The following is a 23,336-nucleotide window of genomic DNA, read 5'->3' as shown; positions in this document are numbered from 1 at the left end:
AGAATCTCAAGTGCTCTGTCTGATTCTCTACTTTTGTTGTAGCTTCTGTGTTTAGTACATAAATTTAACTTATAACATTGTTTTACAATGAATATTGTCTGTTTGGGATCTTTTTCAGTTAATAATCTAGTCTAGGGTTCCGTAGTGTGGCACCCACCAGTACTGCTGAACAAGCTTTTCAGAAAGTGGGTGGGGCCATTATAAGGCAGGTCTTTTTTTTTTTTTTGCTTCATTCATAGAATCACAGAATTGGAAGGGACCTCTAGAGTCATCTTGTCCAACCCCTTGTACAATGAAAGGGTTTTGCATACAATAGCAACTACAACGGTGCTAGGATGAAGAGGACCAGTAAGCACCCAGACTTCCCTTAGTCAGTGTATGGCCCATACCACTCTCAGACTTCTCCTTGTTTCATTTTAATCCCCAGACTCCCTCCGCCTTGACTTTCCTTCCTTTCTTTCCACGCCTATGCAAGGCAATGAGGAAGGTATTGCTGCACTTCCTGCAGCAGCCATTTTGTATTTGCCTCTACCTCTGGTGGCAACCATTTTGGGATGATGCTCACCACTCCTTTTCAAGCTTGCAAAGATGCATGAAGGCTCAGAAAGGTTGGAGACCCCCAATCTATTTTAATTTAATTTATTTTTTTTTCTATTCATATCCCACCCTATCCTACAGGCAGGCTCAAGGCAGCTTGTGGTGTTCTGCTATATGACTTACAGAAGAAGTGTACAAACTTTGAGGACATGGCATTGCTAGATTTTTTAAAAGCCTCTGTTTAGCTCATGTATTGAAGACTTTTGCCACATTGCTCTGCCAGCTTGTTGTTTCTATAATGATGATATGTCAGTTAGCAGAACTCATTCCCCCCCACAACAGCCTGGCTTGCCAGGAATCGTAATCCTTTATGACATCTCTCAGAAGTTCCATGTCAAACATGATGTGTCTGCATAAGCCACGTAGCTGTTCCCTCACCCGCCCCTGAAGCGCAGGCATGGTCTTTCACTGATTTCACACCCACCTACTAGAAAGCATGCTGCCTTCTGCTTTGGATACCGGTTTGCATAGTTTTGTTTTGTTTGTTTCTTGTCATCAGAACAATAAATTATTTGAGTTTGTTATTCACTCCAATATGTCATGCACGTCATATAATAGTCTATTACATAAAGGGGGGAGGGGATTGCTATTTTCCTCCCTCTAGTCGAAGGAGGAAAAACTAGTTAGAAATTTTAAATCCTCCTTCTGCTGTATGTTGTATTTTAACTTCCTATTAATCAGCAGCTCATCCTACTAATGGGCTGGAATGGGGAAATATATTTTTCATCCTCACTGCTTCAAATAACTCCCCCACCACCACCACCACAATAGTTAGGCAAATTTAAAGGAGGACCTTTGGGATCCCAGCCAGTCTTCATTATCAGTGCATGACCGCTTTGTAGCCAACTGCATCTTTAATATCCAAGGAGATTTGCACATTCAAGTCAGTCTCTTTCTTCTCATTTTTAAAAATAATTTACCTCCGAGATTTTCTTTGCAACTACATTGGTGTGTAAAGATCTGTTTGTCAAACCTCAAGATGTATCGTATGTGAGAAACTCATTAATTTTTGACTTCCTTCTTGGGGAAACTAAGCTGTAAGTCAGCTGCATGCAAGAGATCCACTTCTGGGAATTTAATCAGAACATAGGAGAAGTACCAGAATCTTGTTGTTCAGCTGGCTCCTTTTTGTAGCAGATAATTCACCTGTTTCCCAGCAATCTTTTTTTCAGCTAAGCAATGACATTTCAGCTAGTTTGTACTTAAACAACTAAAGCTTCTTTGATTCTGTTTTCAGTCTCTGCCATGATCTCCTTAATTGTAATCAAAAGGCTTTTTCATACCTTTGATTTAACAAGACCAGGCCTCAGATTCAGTGGGAGCTCACAGGAACGCAGCTCCTGAACCTTTCTGAGAGTTCCACCTCCTCTTTCTGAAAGTTCCACCTCCTTGTCCATTGAATAGTATGTGCAGCTGCTTAACAATCCCTGGATGAGCTCCACCACCTATTTTTCTACAAAACGGCCCCTGAACAAGGGACACTGTGCAAAAATGTTTAGTCTTGTAGTACCAGATAATTATATAGTGGTGGAAAATGCTGTTAAGTTGCAGACAACTTATGGCGACCCCATAGGGTTATCAAGGCAAGAGACATTCCAGGGTGGTTTGACATTGCCTGTCTTTATCTAGCAACCCTGGACTTCCTTGGTGGACTTCCATCCAAATACGGACAAAGGCCAACCCTGCTTAGCTTCTGAGATCTGATGAGATTGGGCTCCCATGGGCTATTCCATTCACAGAATTATATAGTTTACCTAAATTTGGACATCAGATTTAAATATATATTTTTCAGAATTTTTTTTTTTTAGCTTTTCCCCCCATACCACCTTTTGACTGCTCCTTGAGGCTATCTTATCAATTTGATCTCTTCTAATTTTGCTAAATTTCACTCATTCTTGTTTTATTGCGGTTGGTAGGTGAAGCACTGAATTTAACTATTAGTTTATTTATTGTACATTGCATTTTGTTCTGTTATTCTTGTATTCTAAGAGGCCGCCTCTAGAACTATTAAACTGTGGTATATAAGACTTTTAAACTATTTTTACTAGGTGTGTGTGTGTCTGTCAGTGTCAGAGAGAGACTAGGAAACTAAACAAATGATAACTATTCTCGACCAAAGCTGTACATCTAATTAAATGCCTAGTTTGGCTCTTCAAGTAGACAGTCAAAGAATGCTTTAAACTAGTGGTGGGCTGAAGGTCACTTAGGAGTGGCCAGTCACTTTCCAAACAATTAAAAATAGCTACCCCTATTCCACTGCTGCCTTGTTCTTATCTCCCCCCCCTCCCTTATAGCTGCTGTATCAGCTTCTTTCCTCTTTCTTTATCTTGTGAAGGAGGAGGGCACACACATGCACCCACCTTTGCCTCTGCTCCTTCACACATAAATACTCTTGCTCTGCATAGGAAGGCAATGTGCCTGCATTTTGGGTGTGAAGCCTGAGGAGGATGGGGTTTGGGAAAGGGAAAGACTTCAAGGGGTATAATTCCATTGAGTCCATCTTCCAGAGTGGCTATTTTCTGCGGGTGAACTGCTCCCTGTTGCCTGGAGATCAGTTGTAGTAGTGAGAGATCTTCAGCTACCATCTAGAGGCTGGCAACTCTACCTGCAGGACTAGTTGCAATTCGGTAACTTTGGTAACAATTTCGAAACTTAGTTTCCCTTGGGAAAACAGCAGAATTCTCCACCTGGGCACTGTAGACCTGTTCTGTAATTCTGGGGGGAATTGTAGCTCCCAGAAACATAAAGTCTGTTTTAAACACTTTATAAACACATCCTGTAGATTTCTAACATCAGACTGTACTTTTTGACTGTCCAAATCAACTTTAATCCTATTTTTCTGGGGAGGGGTCACTACTCTTCCCTAGTTTTCCCATTTGAATCTCTTCAACTCAAGATAATTATCTCAATAATACCTGCTGTAGACCATGTTCAAACAATAGCACTTCAAAGAGAGGTAATGTCTATGACTTACTTCTTACTATTTAATTTAGCTGATCCATACAGGCATGTATAGCATTTCCTAACTTCCTTCTGAAATTGTGAGCTGCTTGTGATGTGAAATACTGCATTCATAGTTCTTAGATAATACCTCTGTTGTGTTTTGTTTTATGATAAATTGGGTTTCTTTCACAATGCAACTATCGTTAATGGAATGAATGCATATCTACAGATTCCACCTTATTATTAAGAGGCAATTGTTGCTGTTCTTATTCTTTTTTTTCTGCCAGGAGGGCCACTGAATGCATTTATATACACATGCACACACATCAGCATTCAAAATTCCCACGTCTGGCTAAACCTCTCAGAGGAGTGCTGGTCATGAACTCCAGTCCATCATTGTGAAATAATTGTATTAGCAACAAATTTCAGAGATACTCCGTTTGTTGTGTCTTTTAGGCAGTGAGTGTAGTCGCTGTACAATTCATTTCAGTTTGCAGAAGGCCCTATTTTGGAGTCTGACATTGCCCAGTTTTTTTAAAGAATAAACATTCACACTAAAATCCATTCATCTTCATTGCTACTTACCCTCAGAAATAGGCAGATAAAGAATATTCCGGATTTCTTTTTAAGTAAAAACTTAGCATTTTTATTGGTTTTATATGAACATTCTGAATCCTAACATTGGGAACAATTTCAGAGATACTCCGTTTGTTGTGTCTTTTAGGCAGTGAGTGTAGTCGCTGTACAATTCATTTCAGTTTGCAGAAGGCCCTATTTTGGAGTCTGACATTGCCCAGTTTTTTTAAAGAATAAACATTCACACTAAAATCCATTCATCTTCATTGCTACTTACCCTCAGAAATAGGCAGATAAAGAATATTCCGGATTTCTTTTTAAGTAAAAACTTAGCATTTTTATTGGTTTTATATGAACATTCTGAATCCTAACATTGGCCCTCAACCCCTCTAAGTTTGGCTTCATAGCCTTTTCATCAAGAGAGATTCCAACAGTTGAATTCAGATACCATTCAAATTAATTGGGGAGGGGGGAGGAAATCCTTGTTTTACAGAACAGATTGACCAAGTCCTTGAAGGCATCTTAGCATTTATGTTTACTATTCCATAGCTTCTGATAGACATGTGTGGGGGCTAGGGTTGCCAACCCCCAGGTGGGGGCAGAGGATCCCCCGGTTTGGAGGCCCTCCTCCCACTTTAGGGTCATCAGAAAGCGGGGGGAGGGGAGGGAAATGTCAGCTGGTAACCCCATTATTCCCTATGGAGATTTATTCCCATAGAGAATAATGGAGAATTGATCCACGGGTATCTGGGGCTCTGGGAGAGCTGTGTTTTGAGGTAGAGGCACCAGATTTTCAGTATAGCATTTAGGGCCAAAGTACCCTCCAAGTTTCAAAAAGATTGGACCAGGGGGTCCAATTCTATGAGCCCCCAAATAAGGTGCCCCTAATCTCCATGATTTCCTATGGAAGGAAGGCATTTCAAAGGTGCGCGGTCCCTTTCAATATGATGGCCAGAACTCCCTTTGGAATTCAATTGTGCTTGTCTCAACCTTTCTCCTGGCTCCACCCCCAAAGTCTCCTGGCTCCACCCCCAAAGTCCCCAGATATTTCTTGAATTGGACTTGGCAACTCTAGTGGGGGCAGGCTTGACGTGTGTGTACTAGGTTTTATTTTATTTGAACAGTCAGATAGCTTACATTATTTGTATTGCTTTACTTTCTAGTTTATAGTTTTCACTTGTATTGTGCTCCATTCTTCTAGGAGACGGCCTTTCTTTTTCCTGCCGTGTATCAGGCTGGCTATAGACAGATCAGCTACAGCAGCAGCAAAAAACCCCCACGAAAAACAAAAAAGCCTATAAGTCTTTCTGAGTTGTGTGGATTGAGTCAGTCCAAAACCTCTTTGACAAATGAACAGACATGGCCAGCTGTTCTTGCAGCATTCCCCCCCCCACACACACACAAACACTCCATTTTGCTTCAAAGCGTGCTTTCCTACATAATGGTAGCCTATAGCAGTTTGGAGAGATGGAAATTTACCAAGACATGAAGCGTTCATGAAAAGGAACGAAAGGTTCTTACAAAAAGGAAAAGTGAAATGACAAGATTGTTGAGACAGGTAGTTGTAACTAGGTAAAAAGAAAGTGACTTGACATCAGTTCGCAGAGCTCAGAGTAAAAGTAGCTTGAATGGTTAAAATGTCAGGCAACTGTGCTGTTTGCGCTGCAGCAGTTCACAAGGCTCAAGAGCAGTTGCACTGGTTGAGCCTCCTAACCAGGCTTCACTGCACAGAGGGAACTTCCTGCATGGATAAGTTTTCCAGCTCAGACAGGTGGAAGAGGCAAATCCGTGTGGATGTGTGTGTGTGCGTGTGTGTGAGAGAGAAGTTACCCTTGAAGGTATGTGTGAATGGCAGAACTCAACAAATGCCAGATGCCAAGTCAGCATAACCCCTACGAATTTCATAATGGAATCTAGTATTTCAGCAATGATTTTATTGTAGCATCTCTCTGCAACTGTTAGTGGCAGTACAAAGGGTTGGATTTGGCCAGTCTTTCTACTGGGAAAAAAAAAAGTAGGAGAAGGAAGGATCCCTCTTTATCAATCAAAAAAAGGCTATGTTAGGGGCCATGGGATCTGGACTAGCAAAAGACATTCAGGACCAGGGCTGTGATGGGGGGTATGGGTCAAGACTGAATGAGAAACTTGGCTGGATCCAGCTCAAAGTTTACCATTGTGCATCAGAGTGTTTTGTAGTATAACAAATAAATGTTGACAAAGTTCTTGCCATTATTTGTTGAAGGTTTTTTTTTGCCATTGTTTGTTTATATATAAATGCAATTTCACACCATTCACTGGTGGTGGGTAAATTCATTTCTTAACAGTTTTCTATACTTGCTCCAGTATTGAGTTAAATGAAGATTTTCAAAGCAGTAATAGGATTACCAGAAACATCAGGCTACACTTAGAAGTTAGCTTTTTCTTATAATGACAAGGTTCCTCCATAGGTATTTATATCCTATGTTCAGTCCTAGCTTTAATGAAAATTATAAGAAACAGTGGTTAGAATTAAGTTTTGAGGAAACGATAGATAATTTGGCCAGTAAAACAAAACCCTGGCAGCTGAAAAATGAGTTTGCTTCCTAAATTTTGGGAGTGGCTTCTAGAGCCAAAGAAAATGTCTCTAGGCCTGGTTGCCCTAATTACTGACACCCTGGCCCCACACCCACCCATCCAGAAAGGAGACTTATGTATTTGCGTTGGTTATATATTAATGATATTGATTGAAAGCTGCATGCTATGTTTCCTGCTGCACTGCATGGCCCATTTTGTTTTAGCTCTTTGGTGTCATGAGATATCTGAAAGCTTGTGAAGCATCACTGAAGTGCTTGGAGAATTGGAGTGCCATTCAGGGCCGACTCTTCCACTAGGCACACTAGGCAGTTACCTAGGGTGCCAGCCCTGGAGGAGTACCAAATTAGGCACCCCTACCCCTTTCTTTAAAAAAAATTCCTTCCCCTCCCTCCCCGAATCGCTTCTTCCCTTTGCCACTGCTTCTCCCCACCCCACATTGCAGCTGCCTTCTTCCCGCTTCCCACTGCTTCTCCTGGCCTCCCTCCCTGCCCCAAATCACGGCTGCCTTCTTTGCCCTTTCCGCCACTTCTCCCGGCCTCCCTCCCCGCCCCAAATTGCGGCTGCCTTCTTCCCCCTTTCCACCACTTCTTCTGGCCTCCTTCCCCTTCCTCCCCACCCCAAATCATGGCTGCCTTCTTCTCCCTTTACCGTTGCTTCTCCTGGCCTCCTTTCCCTCCCTCCCCACCCCGAAGGGGCAGCAGGGAAAGTGGGGGGGGGGGTAGGTGGCAAGGCTGCCTGGGACGCTGCGGGCTCTAGGGCCCAGCCCTGGTGCCATTTTATTATTATATCAGGTAGAAAACAGATTGATGTGTGTCAGCAATATAGTTTTGAGCCGCAGAGGGAAAGACTGTAATTGGTCTAGTGTTGAGCTGAGTGAGCTTAGTGACCTCTAAGTTGGTGTTACTACTTCAGCAAATTCAAGATGTATTTAGTGCCAAATGAGCCTCAGATGCTTTACAAATCTACCGCTCACTGTGTGCAATTGGCAACTTTTTATTCATAAATATATTAAGCAAATTGTGTCTGCCTCAGTGACACACTTGTTCCTTGGCCTTATTATAATGTACTTCTGGATGCTACAAATGATCTTGTTCCTTTTCCTTTTCCCCTCTTATTATGTTTCACTGACTTAATTATCCAGTCTGCAGAAACAGTACCTCTGTAAATAATGTTCAGTATTAATTGTATGTTAAATGTGGAATTATCTGATAGCTAACAGGCTGGTGTATGCTTCTGTGCATGTACTTGTTAATATTAACTTTGCCAATTATTAAGCATACATGAGCTAGAAAATGGATTGATTGTTTCTTATAATTGATTTATCTGCTCCATCTTCTTTATTCAGTTGAAAGCTAGAATCAGAAAAAAAGGGTAGCTTCTAGTTGAGGAAGAAGCAAGATCAGTTCAGGGAGGCTGAGTACAAGGAGGGGAGAGAGCCAAAGCACCTGATGTACATGTCACAGAGTACATGGGTTGGGTTCAGGCTTCCCATCCTGTCTTCTGTGAGTTGTGGTTTCAACTCAGGTGTGTGAGTTGTGGGTTCATCTCAGTTCCCTCATGTATGGTGGCAGATTCAAAATATGATTGTGGCACATGTGGAGAAGAGGCTGCAGCCCTCCCACTTATCTCCTTGGTATTTATGGCCCATTAGGGAAACCCACGAGTGTACACAGGCCATTCTCCCCACACCACACAGTCACAATCCAAATTGGGACACATGTGGGAATTGAGGAACCCTACAAATCAATGTGACTGTTACACAGGGGACAGAGTGGGGACCCTGTACCCAACCTGTATTGTCATTTAAAGTGTATGATAGAGGGCAGATAAATTATTGCTGGCCACTAAGAGTAGAGGAAAAGAAACATTTGAAAAGTTGTAGAATAACAACAATTTGAAGGCTAGGCCACTCTGCATATTACAGTTTAGTAGGAAAAAAGTAGGGCAATCCTATTCTCAGCTGAGTAAGATTAGCCTTGATACCAGGGATTGATTATCCATGATGTGGATGGCTCTCAGAAGTCCCATGAGAAATGTTGTGTCTCATTACAGCACATTATGTTAAAGGCCATCTTGTTGCCCTTCCTTAAAACTGTCTAAACATAAACAATAAGAGGTCTATTCCAGAAAGTCTGAGAAATCAAAAGAAACCAAAAGTTTAGTTTGGCAAATTGAGAGATGGGAAATTGATACATGAACAGGACAAAATAAAGAAAAGGTAGGAACAATGCAGTGAAGAACTATACAGAAGAAATGAAAGGATGACAGATTTCTTCCAAAAACGAATATTTTGAAGAAGAATCTGCAGTTTTAGAAAATGCAGTGAAAGCTGCACTCAAAGCAATAGGGAGAAATAAATCACCTGGAGTAGATGGGATATCGGTATTGCTATTCCAAGCCACAGAAATGGATTGCATCAAAATCTTAACAAGAATATACCAATAAATATGGAAAACAAAACAATGACAAACAATGACAAACAAACTGGAAACAATCTACATTCCAGTTGTTTCTGAAGGAGATGTCAAAGACTGCAGCAACTATTTAACCATTGTATTAATTTCTCATATGAGTAAAGCGATTCTCAGAATCTTATAGCAAAGACTGTTACCATATATTGAATGAGAAATGCTGGATGTTCAAGCTGGATTCAGAAAAGGCAGAGGCATGAGATATATTACAAATTTACATTGATTAGTGGAGCATACCAGAGAAGAAAATCAGCTTGTATTTCATCAAACTTTTAACTGTTCCTTGGATCAGGAAAAGTTATGGTTGGTTTTAAAAGAGTGTGCCCAATATTTTTGATGCACAACCTGTACTACTTTTAGATGTACAACCTATACTCCGGACTACAGTCAGGAAAGAATATAGGAAACAGAATGGTTTCCAGTTGGCAGACAAGGGTATATTTTATCTCCCTATATCTTCAGTTTATTTGCAGAACATATCATAAGGAAAGCTGGATTAGTTTTTGATGAAGGTGGAGTGAAAATTGATGGAAAGAACATTAACAGTTTGAGATATTCAGATATACCATGTTACTGACAATATAGTGAAGACTTGAAATGACTCCTGATAAGGGTAAAGTGCTAAAGTGCTAAAGCAGGATTGCATGAGCATCAAGTAGACAAAAGTAATTACTTCTGTGGAATTACACAACTTCAAGGTTGATGATAAAGAAATGGAAATTGTTGAAGGTTTTTCTGTTCCTTGGCTCCATCATCCACCAGAAGGGAGAGTACAACCAAGAAATCAGAAGGCCATTGAGACTGGAAGAGATCAGACATGAAGGAATTAGAAAAGATTCTGAAGTATAAGGATGTGTCTTTGGCAAGCAAGATCAAGGTAAACTCATACCATAGTATTTCCCATTACTATGTATGGGTGTGAAAGTTGGACAGTGAAGAAAAGCGACGGGAAGAAAATTGATTTATTTGAAATGTGGTGTTAGAAAAGAGTTTTGTGGATATTGTGGACTTTGGAAAAGACAAGCTGGTTCTAGATCCAATAAATTCTAAACTCTCCCTAAAAGCTAAAATAACTAAACTGAGGCAATTGTATTTTGGTCACATTGAGAAGACAACATCACTGGAAAATACAATAACGCTAGGAAAAGTTGTAGGCAGAAGAATAAGAGGAAGACCCAACATGAGATGGATTGATTCAGTAAAGGGAGCCAAAGCCCTAAATTTGCAAGACCTGAGCAAGACTGTTAACTATAGGACTTTTTGGAGGTCTTTCAAAAGCATCTTGATGGCACTTAACACACACGCTCACACACAGAAAGAAGTCAGCAATCTGCCTAAAATGAATAAGCTTCCTTGGAGTAAATTATACAATTGTGGTATGGAAGGCTTTTTTCCCTCCGTGTGAGGAAGTTTGTTTTATTTATTTTTAGACTTGTTTCCAGCATGTAACACTTACGAGTTAGAACCCTGCTGTGTTACCATGGGTTACCCATGTCAGAAATGTTCTGTCAGAGATACCTGCTGCCTTATTTACTACCTTCAGTGTGTATTACTTGCCAAATTTGTTAACACTCGTGCATGCACGTTTACTGAGAAAGGAAAGTTGGTTCATATCTTCCTATTATCACATTAGAATGATTAATTTTATGTTTTAATTCCTGTCAAAGTAAAATGAGAATATATTATGAAACATTTGAAAATCATACTATAAAAATACATTTTAAAAGAACCAGAAGACCACCCCCACCCTCAAGCTTTAAGATCTTTAGGAGAGGTTTTATCTTGGTCATGACCACTTCAATTGATAATAGTGACTGATGTAGTCCTATCTGTGGTGCATTATTACAGGACTCTGTGCTTAAAGAAGCTTGTCTGTCTAATTTGTTCTGTTTGTTCTTTTGTACTTCCATTATGATTTATTGCATTTTGGATTAGTCCATTTATGGTTAGCTGCCATAAAAGTCTTGGCTGGATGGTGACTTTCAGCCTTCATGCCAACTGCTATGTCTAGCACTGTTATCATTTCCAAAAAATGTTAAATGAGATCCTTCACAAATAATCGTGGAAATCTAGCCTTAAGTTTGCAAAGGCATGAATGAGTGTGGTGGCCAGTGTCTCTCGGTGTCAGGGATTTGCAGAAGTTGCCCTAAATGGAATGAGGAAAAGTGCTCCTAATGAACCACTGGAAGCACTGAGCATAGCAGCAGCAGTCTGAGGCTCTATGCCAACTCATTAAAAGAAGCTGGACTCATGCAAGATGGGGGAAATATATACTTCCTACAGTTAGTTTATTTATTTACTTAGTTTATTTATAGACAGCCTTTATTTATAGTCTAGCTGACTTTCAAGGTGGATCCCACATTATAAAACAATGTAATCAGACAACATAAGATATCGAATCAATAATGTAATAGGATTTGGATTACAAGACTTAGAAAAAGCCATGCAGAACAGAAGGTATCGGATGTGACATAGCAAATTAAGCATATAATGAAATTACAAAAGTAGAAGGTAATTCAGTAAGTAGGGTTGCCAGGTCTGTGTTGAAAAATACCTGGAGACTTTGAGGGTGGGATCCAGAAGAGGATGGGGTTTGGGGAGGGAGGGGCCTCAGCATGGTACAATGCCATACAGTCCACCCTTCAAAGCAGCCATTTTCTCCAAGGGAGCTGCTCTCTCAGTAAGAGCACAGTAAAGCCCAGAATAAGCATTGGAATAGACTATAATCCTGTTCTTTTTTATAAAGAACCTCCCATTTGAACCATTCCATTATACATTCTCTCTATAAAAATGCTCTCCTGAACAGTTCTATTTTACACAGCATTCTTGGCTCGATTCAGGTTCAGCTGATTCACCTGCCTGCATCTCCTCTGCATGGTCAACCATTAAAAGCCACTGGCCCCAAGTCACTCTTATTCCTTCTGCCTAGTTATCTTAGTGTTTTAATTAAGTTGCAATGAAAGAAATTAACAATTGGCACAATCCAGAATTTATATTTTAGCATGCCGTTTGTGTGAAGAGGAAGGGAGGCAGCGAGAGACCTTATGTTTGAAAGATGTTGAAGAGAAGGTGGTCCTCATTGCCAAGTAGGTTTCCAAATGATGAGGCCTTGTGTTTGTATTTTTGTTTTTTTTCTAAAATAGTGGTGCTTTCAAGTGATATTTTCAGTTGGGGTAAGTAGACACATTCTAGACAGGGAGAAGTTCAGTTATCACAGCATTTCATTTGAAAAGACAACAAATATTTCAGTTTTGTTTTCACCAGGTGCTAATTGGGCACCTCCTATTTTGAAGGACTTTCCAAATCCCTGTTATATTAAAAAAAAATTGCAGTTACCTGCAGTTATAATGCTTATATAAATCGATACACATTATTTCTGTTTCTTCTGGAAACATGCCATAGTATATTATTATGGTGTTTCACAGTTAGTTGAGTTGGGAATGCCACTCAATTCCCTCTCCTATACCCAAACAAGGGAGCCAGTGGGCATGGACATGCCCAGGTGGCTGCATGCATCATCTAGGAGGTGCCATAGAAGGAGGCTATATAAGGCACCATCATAGCATCCTCCATACATATTCTTTTTTTACCTTTTCCAGAGGCATGCCATTGTTGATTAATACTGAGTTTCAGTTGATTTAGTGGCAACAGTTTATTTCTAAACTTCACTGGTAATTATATCCGTATTTTATAGGGCTAGTTCAGCTGCTGAAAGCATAATTTATTATTTTTGAGCATACTTTAAATTATAGTACACACTACTAATTATAGTAGTGGTATTTACTCTTTTGTGCTGATTTTTGTGTGTGAACATTTTCAGTCAAACAGAGAGCAGGAGACTATTTGGGGGTTTTGTTAGAAAATGTTACCTGACACTTTCAAAAGTGAAATGAATTTTTCTTCAGACTGCTAAAATGCAAACCAAGTTTGTACACAAACAATATTTCCCCAATTTGCTGTGCATAACTAATTAATACATTCTGCATTCCATATTCCTATTGCAGGAGGCACTCAAGGAAAACAACAAGAGAAGAGAGATGGAGGAGAAGATTAAGAGAGCCAAACTGGCCAAAGAAAAAGCAGAACGTGAGAGGCTGGAGCGGCAACAGAAGAAGAAACAACTGATTGACATGAATAAAGGTAAGGTAGCATTTGTAGCAGAGGCATTGATGGATGCAAGATGTATTCATCGCAGTCAAGATCCATGTCAGTCAGCAGTAAAAATGCTTAATTGTTGTGTTAAATATGAAGAACCCAAGGTATCTTTTCCAGCATCTTCACCATACTTCCCCCCCTTCTGCCATGGATTTGTTATGTCAGCTATTTTGAGACTGAGTTATTGAGCTATTTTCATTTGCTATATAGTGAAATGTGTGTATGTGAGTTTTAAGTGCTGTGGTCATTTTGTTTTGATCATGATTTTGCAAATATAATAGTGTGGCAATTGAAATATTTGTTCTGCAGCTTGGAGGCTGTACCTCTTAGATGGATGTTATTTCAACTGTAACTTTTTAGAAATTTCAGTGATCCTAACAGCGGGACACCATAAAAAAAAAAGGTGTTTCTTGAGATTTCCCTGTTAGCTGGACTGACACTATATTACCCATGAGGGCATGCTTTGAGATAGGGTGCAAGGAGGAGAGGGAGGAAGAATCAATAGGCTCCTAAAATTTGAGCTTGAAAAGTTCCAGAATATTGTTAAAATTCATTGTTTGTATCCTCTGTCTCTTTGGATTCACCATCTTGAGAAGGGAGATTACACCAGTATGTATTAGATTGAATGAGAGATTACTTTACCCTGCACTTGGCTATTCTGCCTCCTGTGATCATTTCAGTTCTATTGCAAAGTAGAGCCTTAATCCTTTGCCATCATAAGACACATTTAAAAAAAAGGGGGAAAAAGCTCAGAGTGTGACTGTGGCTTGTCTTTTTTCTACCCAGTGAGCAAATCTGACAAGATTTAGTCCTGGCAAAAATAACAGTATTTCTCTCTTGACAAATCTTATGTAAGACGCCAAGGTGTATTAGTTTGTACCAGAACAAGACTTATAATTAGGGTGAGTTGAGGTAGCAGTGCTGCTGCTCAAGACTTTGAACCAATTAGGAGGAGGAGAATTTGAAAAAGAAAGTGTTGCACATCCCAGCGACCTTTCTTATTTTTAGAGAACAGTGGTAAGTTGCAAAGGCAAGGTGGGATTCACAAGCCAGTAAAGTGCAGAGGAGCATATGCCAGTATTTGACTGGAGAATCGGTTTATCTTCTGAATGCTCACATTTGCCGTTGTGACTCAGCTTGGCTCCTGTAGGGCTTGCAGCAAAACATGGCCTCCTGCTTGTCCTCTCTCTTCACAATTCTAAACGCATATCCACCCCTCATTTTTTTTTTTTGCCATACTCCTCCTTGAACTGCCCAGCAGAAGGCAGTGGGCACTTGGACAACTCTACTGTAATGTATCACCCCCACCCCCGCCAAGATGTCATTGCAAGTAATGCAAAACTTGTACACAAAAGCAGTTTGTCATGGTTACTCACATATAATACTATATAGGCAGAATCATAACACTCTTCTGTCAGATACGAAATTTCATTTTAGATTGTGATCTTCATCATAGGAAGTGTTTTAGATATCCTCCTACATTTTTGACAGTGGCGAATTAGCGTTTGCAGAATAATTTTTTTTGTTTCAGATATTTTTCAGGTTTATTCATCCCTACTATAGATGCGTATTGTGACTGAACTTTTCACATGCTACTATACATTACTGTTTTAGTTAGCTTACTGAACTGCTATATTTATTTTCTTAGGACGCAGAGGCGTCACTAGGGTGGGTTGCACCCTGGGGTGTAACTGATTCAAGTCACCCCCCCCCATTGGGCATCACCCCTTTTGGAAGGCTGCATCACTCCCTCTGCCCTTCTTGTTGCTGGTTCCGGCCCTCCTCAGTTTCCTTTTCGCCTTTGGGACCGGTGTGGAGCTGATCCGCTTCCTTTCTCTCCATGCACTGTTCGTGCAGCGGCAGCAGCCTGCGGGAGCTGGCGCTCCCCAACACAGAGCCGGTGCGAGTCCTCGCAGGGAGCGGGAGCAAGGAGGGAGTGGGGGGGAAGAGAAAGCAGCGTGCAAAGTTGTTAGCGGCGTCTCCGGAGGGTTTCCCCCCTTGAAAATATGATATTGCATTTAGATTCAATAATCCCCCCCTAGCGTATCCAGAAGACTGCGGGTGGGTTACGATATATATTGAAAACTGTTCTAAAAAAAAAAAGAATGCAAATGCATAACGCTACTTAAATCCTAAATAGGGGTACGATGTTTGTTAAGAGACAAGAGCACGCTTTACGTTTGCACCTTGGACATTCGCTCCTCGGCCCGGCCTTCTGCAAACTGGGGCCAATGAGAATGCTCTGGGGGAGGGCTGATGGCCCCCTTGGCCCCACCCTAGTGACGCCGCTGTTAGGACGCTAAGCGTATGATTTTGTCATTCAGCACTGTGTTTTGTTGCTATTGTGTTACTTTATTCTCCTTTGGTAACTCAAGTCATGTTACTAAAGTTTTGTCTAACAGTAAATATATAGGTGCATGGCTTTTTTTCTGCAGGACCCCACAGGAGTGGAGTTCTGCCTGGGCTGGGCTGGGTTCCGGCTGGCCCAACCCTGCTAGGCAGCAGCCACATGCTCCCAGGCCAGGTGGCCTAATATGCAAATGAGCTCCTGCTGGACTTTTTCTACAAATGAAAAAAGCACTGTATAGGTGGATTGTATCATGTTACCTAAATATACAAAGCTGCCCATCAAAAATAATAATAATAAGCCTGAATTAAAGTGTGCTGCCAGTGCCGGGAGGAAATTTACATAAGTCATAAGAGATTGTGGGGGGGGGGGAGGATTATTTTAAGTCTTTAAAGCATGACAAAATTTGGGAATTGTATAGAAAGGCTTTAAAAAAATCTCACTCAATGCAAATACAGAATCTAATGGTATATAGGCTGATAGTAACAGTGGCATTCTTTACTCAGCATTCATAACAATTTAATTAAAGACCTTCTTGTAGGGCGTATATATACATACTGAAGGAGACATCAAGCTGTAAAGACAAAGCTCCTTTTTAGGAACAGAAAAACCTACAGCAGCAATTCTGATGCAAATATTTAATCAGTAACACTTTCAGTCTTCATTATATCTGATTACCATGGCAATTAAAATCACCTGTTAACTACCAGTACAAGGATAAAAGGAAGAATGAGCTGCCTCAGTCACAATTAGTACTGAATTAATTGTTTTGAAAGGTATATTAACATTTTCCCTTAACACAGATGAAGATAATGGAGTGGAGTTCATTACTGGGGGTTGACGGCTATCTGGGATGTCAAGGTATTCCACTTCTGAAAATACATTAGCATCCCAATAGTTGATTCATAAGTCATTTAATAAGCTCATATCTATTAATATTCACAATTACATTTTGCTAATAGCGCCATTGTACTTCACACAATGGATGTTATGCTGTCATAACTGTTCAACACTCCAATGCAAAGAGACCCCAGTCGCTGTTACACTTGAATGCGGTTGCTACCTTCCATTTACAGATGTATAAAGCTGAATAAAGGTGCTCTTTTAGCACAAGTAATGAGATGGAGTATGTGTCGAGAACACAGTATCTGTGACAAAGTGGTCATCAAATTGGCTTCAGCCAGTGTCTAACTTATATAGCATATATCATGGAGTGGTTCTTACATGAATCGGCATCTCTTGATAACAGAACTATTATTTGAGCCTCACTGTGCAGGAAAGGGCTGGATAGAAATCAAATGAAATAAATAAACGAAACCCAGTAAAGTATGAGTAAAATATATAATTTGATGAATAAGCAGTGTCACAAAATATTACTGTTTAGTGTTCTTTGCATCACACTGATGGTCTTTGCACCTGCACAGAGCTCAATACCAGAAACTTCAGGAGCTACAAAATAGGCTCAGATAATTCCCTCCCACCAGCATGGAATTGCACTATGCATGCTTGAGTGAGAAGAGTTGCAACTCTCCTGCTCAGTTCTCATTCATCCACTACACGTTAGACACCTCCAGGAACATCTTCAAAGTAGCTTTTTTTTCTTAGTGGAACTACTTTCATACATTAAAGAAAACAAAAACCTAATTTGTCTTTCTGTGTCTGTGAGTATTATAATCCCAAAATCCCAATGGATTTGGATGTGAGTAACTGTTTAGGATTTCACCCTCTTGGTCTGTACAAAAAGTGATGTGCTCATTTGTGCTTAGGGCTTCATAGGCTTCCTTTCTTGCTTCTAGTCCAGGGGTGGCCAAACTACAGCTCAGGAGCTATATGTGGCTCTTTCACGCGTATTGTGTGGCTCTCAAAGTTCCCACCACCCTGTTGGCTGGCTTGGAGAATGCATTTAGAGTTGCTTTCTTTCCACCTCTCCTTCCCTCCTTCCCCCACCTATTTTCCTTCCTTCCTTCCTTCCTTCCTTCCTTCCTTCCTTCCTTCCTTCCTTCCTTCCTTCCTTCCTTCCTTCCTTCCTGTTTGATGTTTATTCTGTGTGTCTCTTACATTAAGCAAATTTGGCAACCCCTGCTCTAGTCTCTAGAACTACAAGGGAAGGAGGCTGCAATTTTACTTTCCACTCAACAATGCTCAGCTGGGAAGTTGCATTCAGCCTGCTGGATCACAATTCATGTAGGCCTACACTAAATAAACACCAATGGTAGTAGGCCGAAAATTTGACATAAAATCTAGAGCTGTTCTTGATTTTTTTGAAATACCGTTAACAGGTAAAATGATTTGCAGTCAGTCCAGTGAAAAGTAATTATTTTCTCTGTTGACTATCATTGTGATGTTTTGCTAATAAAAAGGATAACTCTGATGAGCAATATCAGAGAGAACCCCACAAGAGAATGTCTTTTCAAGTGCAGAAGTTTCTTTTAATTAAAGATTGACTCTAAAGCTGGCTCTGGGTTCTGTTGAACTCTTCAGTTTGATATTGTACCGTAAAATATTTGTTGGCTATGTGACAGTTCCCCAACTTCAGTTTAGCAATTCCCAATTTTTTATTTTAAATCATTCATCCGATTCTGTGTTTCCTCAAGCAGAGACCCCTCAAATGCTGTTACATTCTGCAACAGTGCTACCAGTTCTTTTTAGACCAAAAGATGAAGAATACTGCATTTGCAAATACATTTCTCTGTTCTAATTCCTCCTTTACCGTTTGCTTATCACTTGAAGAAAAAAAAACTTGGAATACTGTAATCTACCTGTAGAGGAAAACGGTAGGCTTTATGTCCTTTTCCCACTTTACTTGAAAAGGGATAAGCACACTCAGGAAAACCACAACTGGTATTTTAAGACTCATTCAGATAATTATTTCTAATCACAGGGTTGTTAGTATAAAACAGAACATCTTGAAAGACTGATGGTATAAAAAAGCAATAGAAAAGGATTATCCTTAATTTTCACTAAACAAATTCTAAGCAAAATTACAAGAGTGTCTCAAGGTACCTTGAAGACTAACACATTCATGATGTTATACACCTTCATGACAGTGTAAAAATGAGGGAAAGGACCTAAGGAAAGGTATAACGATGTACTGTAGATTAATAGCAGAGAGAAACAAAATCTGCTTAGTGAATAGTCTGTTATAGAAATATTGTGTACCATTCTGGATTATATACTCATTTAAAACTTTGCTCAGATTTCTGTTTTACAAATCCTAGTACGGAAACACTCCGACACACAAAACAAAAATGAATTGATAAGGGACACAGCAGAATCCCATCTCAAATTCAGATTCTGAACTGAGTGTATGCCGATGGAAAAACAAATCCCAGTGCTAATGCCACTGACAGAGATGGGCATGAACTGGGAAATGGAAGTTCATCCCAATTCATGGTTCATGAGGTCACACAAACCTCCCCGAACTTCCCCATTTACCAAACCAGTTTGGTTTCTGATGTTCTGCTGGCGGCAGGTCCTTGAGGCCAGCAGAATGGAAGAGAGGAAGATCTTGCTCTTTTTAAATGGCTTTTGCAAGCAGGTGCCATGCACAAGTGAAGTCTAAGCAGCACTTGGACTTCATTTGTGCACAGCTTCCACTTGCAAAAGCCATTTAAAGGGAACACTTGTAATTAGAAGAGGGGCGTGAAAGGGATAACTGAAATAACTTGTAGGAGGATGAAATGGATGCAAGCCATTTCAGCGATCCCTCTCACCCCCCCCCCCCCCCCCGCTTCTCAACACAAACCCATGAACCTCCCGAACCACGTGGAGGGTCATTGATATTGGATGTGCACAAACTGATGATGGTCATCACAAATTAGATTTGTAACAAGGTCTATGTCCATCCCTGGTCACTAAAAACTTCAGTGATGCACATTTAATGGATTGGAGCCAATGGAAATTTCTGCTGACATCAGGAGAAGCAGTTTTTGACACATCCCCTGGGATTCCCAGGAACAGGATTTCATCAGGTGCTCAGGGCCACAAGAAGAGGGGAGAGGTGAGTTAGTCCTGCTGTGCCTGCCCTGAGTGAAGATTATGCATGAGATTGAACATAGCAACATCAAATGCAGCTGTCAGAGATGAGAATATGGAGATTTCCTCATATGATATTAGAAAGATATAAGTCTGTATAAGTCTGAGGAAAATGAGTACATAATCTAGTGGGGGGGGTTGTCTTTCATTTATATGTTTCTTTTAGTTAACTTTCTCATTTTGTTATTGTCATCATTGTAGAACTGCTGTGGGGGGGAGTTAAAAGTTTTCATAAGTCAACCCCTAATTCATCAGATTTTGTTTGATGTGGTGACCTTGAATCCACAAAAGCCATAATAAATTTAAGGTCCCACAAGGACCCCCTTGTTGTCTGGACTGCAGCAAACCAATATGGCTACCTGTCACACCAGCAGGGGATCAGTAAGGGCCTTCTACTGGCTGCCACCACTCTGGTAAGGGTTTGACTGGGAGGGCCCAGAGCACCCATCCAACCCCTGGATTCCTTCTTAACAAAGCCTTCTATCTGTGACTGAAAAGACATGAGGATGCAGGCAATGATCAGTTTATTGTAAGTGCTCAGAACAAACAAGTGAGTTTTAATTATTAGTGCAACAGTGAAAGGTAAGAACAGTAAAGTTGATGCAAAGAAAATAACAGCCCTGATGTGACTAACTAAATGCTCCCTTCCTCTAATGGATGAGGGGTCACTTCTGCTACAGCCTCTATCCAGCTCAATTTTCCAAGAGAGATCACACTTCCCTCTCTAGCTGGCCTTTCATTGTTTTATCCTAGATCCAACCCCTCTGGGCAAGTTTTTCCTTCAAAACTGCTGCATACCCAATCAGAAGGACAGAAGGGATCCTGAGAAATATAGGCCCTGTGGCTACTTTAATGTAGGCTTCCCTGGAGCCTGTAGGTCTTACTAGTCCTGAGATCATGACACTCGCTACCTCTCTGAAATTCTGTGTGAAATCACTGAAGGATTGATGTGTTGTTCATAGCGCACAAAACAGTAATTTATTGAAGGCCAAACAAGTGTAAAAAGCTGTATGTTGTGTAAGGCTTGCTTCACTTTGGTTAGTGTTGGATCCTGTGCATTGAAATCATTGCTTAATGAGGTGGGCATATTGTGAGCTACTGGGAACCCGCTGAGTCCTGAGAGCCTTCAGGATTTAAGTATAGCATTTCTAAAGCATTCTCATGAACATGCTTGACCACAATAGCCCCATATGAGCACAGATCTCTCATATGGTGTAAGCCAAATTGTTGTGGATCTCCTCTTAGATGGGGGAATTAGCAGAGGAGACCCTGGCAGAGCATAGGAGAGATCTTTTACCAATTTACGGAGGTGTAGTTTTCAGATTAAAACTCCAACGGTAAAATAGTTTTAAAATAAAATGTTTACTTAGAAAATATATAAAAATACAATCACACATAAAAAATAAAACACATACAAACAAGAACTAGGAAAAATAGTAATGAGAAATAGGGATATTTGGGAATATTGCAGAGGGGGGGTGTGATACTATCTGGTCCATGGGTCCTTGAAGCAGAAGGCATGAAGGTGGAGAGTGGCCCAAATAATTTGGGGGTGCAAGTCTGTGGTAGGGTAAGACAAGACACACTGAACTTGCCATGTGCTGGCCTTGATATAACCAGGTTTGTGCCCTCAGGTAATGAGGTCATGTGGTATGTGACCAGTAGGTCAGGTGACCTGCAACACTGCAGTGATGCCAGTACATGTGACTCCTATGTCACCAAAAGGGGCAGACAGGGGGATGCTTCCGGAGGCTTGATAGGATTAGTGGGATGGACTTACCTATTGAAAAACTACCTTAAACAAAGAAAAGGAATTGTTCAATTTAGAGCCTGTAGTAACACCATAGCTAACACATTGGGGTTGTCCTGCATGATGAGCTTAAGTCCTCACCAACAGTTACTTCCTTGAACTTCTTTTTTGTTTTCAGCGATCTTCTCAACAGTTGACAGGAACAAACCTTTGTTATGTGCAGGCATGTTATCAAGCTCTTTTGTTTGACTGTGGGCTACTCCATTTGCATCTGGCTTGACTCACCCAACGTATGTGCTTACCCTGTTGTGCAATCATGGCTGCAGAGCAAGAACAAGATGGATTCAGGATCCCTTCCATCATGGCTTCTTTGAGGCTGTCTTCCTTGGACAGAAGTGCAGAGATGTTCTGCATATCTTGGCAGCTTCTTGAGGAAGCCTGATATAGAGTTCTTCTATACAGGAGGAATGCACAGTTACAGCTCTGGTAGGAACAAGCTGGGTGGCCTCTTAGCTAGGCTGGAGTGCTTGTTGCTTGGCCCCACACAGAGTAAAAATGTCCATATTGAGTTAGTTCTTATACCCAGTGTTTTCTGTTTATCACTGAATGTTCATAGAAGCCGTTTTCCTGTGTTCATACAATATAAGTTCATAACAATAAGAATCCTGTATCGCTGACACTAGGCCAGAGTAAACTCAGTCCATTTAAAGATGGAGGAGGGGGCTCATGCTTACAATGGTGCAAAAATATTGTCTGCAGTTAAAAAAAAATTAGTCATCTAATCTGTGTATGTCTGTTTCAGAGAGGGAGAGAGTATGAATGTGCTCACAGCAGTCAGGCTCTTACTGCTTCCAAAGTTTCTTTAAACTGGCTGTTTCCTCACTATGTTCTTGCTGAGTTAAGAGAGAATGGGCTCTCAGAATCTGAAGAAATCAAGATCACACAAAGATCACACGAAGGACATCATTCCTAAAGCCAAGAAGACAAAATAATTGGCAAAGATGACTGAGCACACATTCTCTGTGGTACAGTAGTCTCAAAGGAGAGTGTCATGCTAGCTGATATGAAAGTGAAGTCTGTTCTCTGTCAATAACTCCAAAGGTGTAAGGGGTACATAGGAAGAATTCCCTTTCTTGTGTCATGGTAAATATGATAATGAAATTATGTGTAGAAAAGCAGGCATGGTGACACAGTATGAGTTCTAGTATCCAATCCTTTCCCCCCCCCAAAAAAAATTTTTTTTAAAGTCTTTGAAGGAAGATCAGTCAAGACAACGGATTCAGATGTTGAGATGATTTGCCTGTTCTGCTTAGCTATGTTGGACAGTGTTGCTTTTGTCCTAAACATATATATAGTTTGAGGACAATTTGGCTGTCTCTCACAATTTGTATCAGGATATGAAAACAGGTTTGCCTCAACTTACATTTGCATCAGATTCCTTCAGCTACTGAAAGGAAAAGAAAGCATTCTGAACTGAAAGTCTTTTACCCTTCACTCCCCAGTGATTTCTCAGGGAAATAGTATCCTTCAGCTCAGTTATACAGATGGGATCAGCACACTCCTCCTCCTTTGCTGCCCAGAGTAAAATAATATATAAAAGGTGCATCCTCCTTGAACTGAACACTGAGACTTAGGAGGAGGTAAGTTCCTGTCTGCACCAATGTGCCATTTTCAGTTTTCTCATAATGACTGTGAGAAAACAACCGCTATAGTTTATGTAAAGAATTACATCAAAAGAAGCATGCACTGGGATTAGAATCAGCTGCCTTTGTGCCCAGAATAATGCAAATTTAATTATATCATACTTCTACAGCATAATCGGCAGTCTGGCTCTGAACCCATATCAAAGGGCATGTTGCTCTGTCTACAATATTTCTGATTTTTTTCC

At 40.6% G+C, this 23,336-nt stretch overlaps 1 protein-coding gene across 1 annotated transcript in view; it reads left to right on the top strand.

The window, feature by feature from the left end:
• The window catches only part of DIAPH2 (diaphanous related formin 2), a 446,439-nt gene that overhangs the window by 311,373 nt on the left and 111,730 nt on the right, over positions 1-23,336 (top strand). The window contains exon 26 of the mRNA XM_060249401.1: positions 13,166-13,301. Coding sequence (XP_060105384.1) covers positions 13,166-13,301 — 136 coding nt within the window. The remainder of the gene's footprint in view (positions 1-13,165; positions 13,302-23,336) is intronic.

The sequence above is a fragment of the Heteronotia binoei genome, chromosome 11 (genome assembly GCF_032191835.1).
Source record: "Heteronotia binoei isolate CCM8104 ecotype False Entrance Well chromosome 11, APGP_CSIRO_Hbin_v1, whole genome shotgun sequence".
NCBI lineage: Eukaryota > Metazoa > Chordata > Lepidosauria > Squamata > Gekkonidae > Heteronotia > Heteronotia binoei.
The sequence above is the reverse complement of the archived record's forward strand: the minus strand, read 5'-3'. Positions and strand labels throughout refer to the sequence as shown.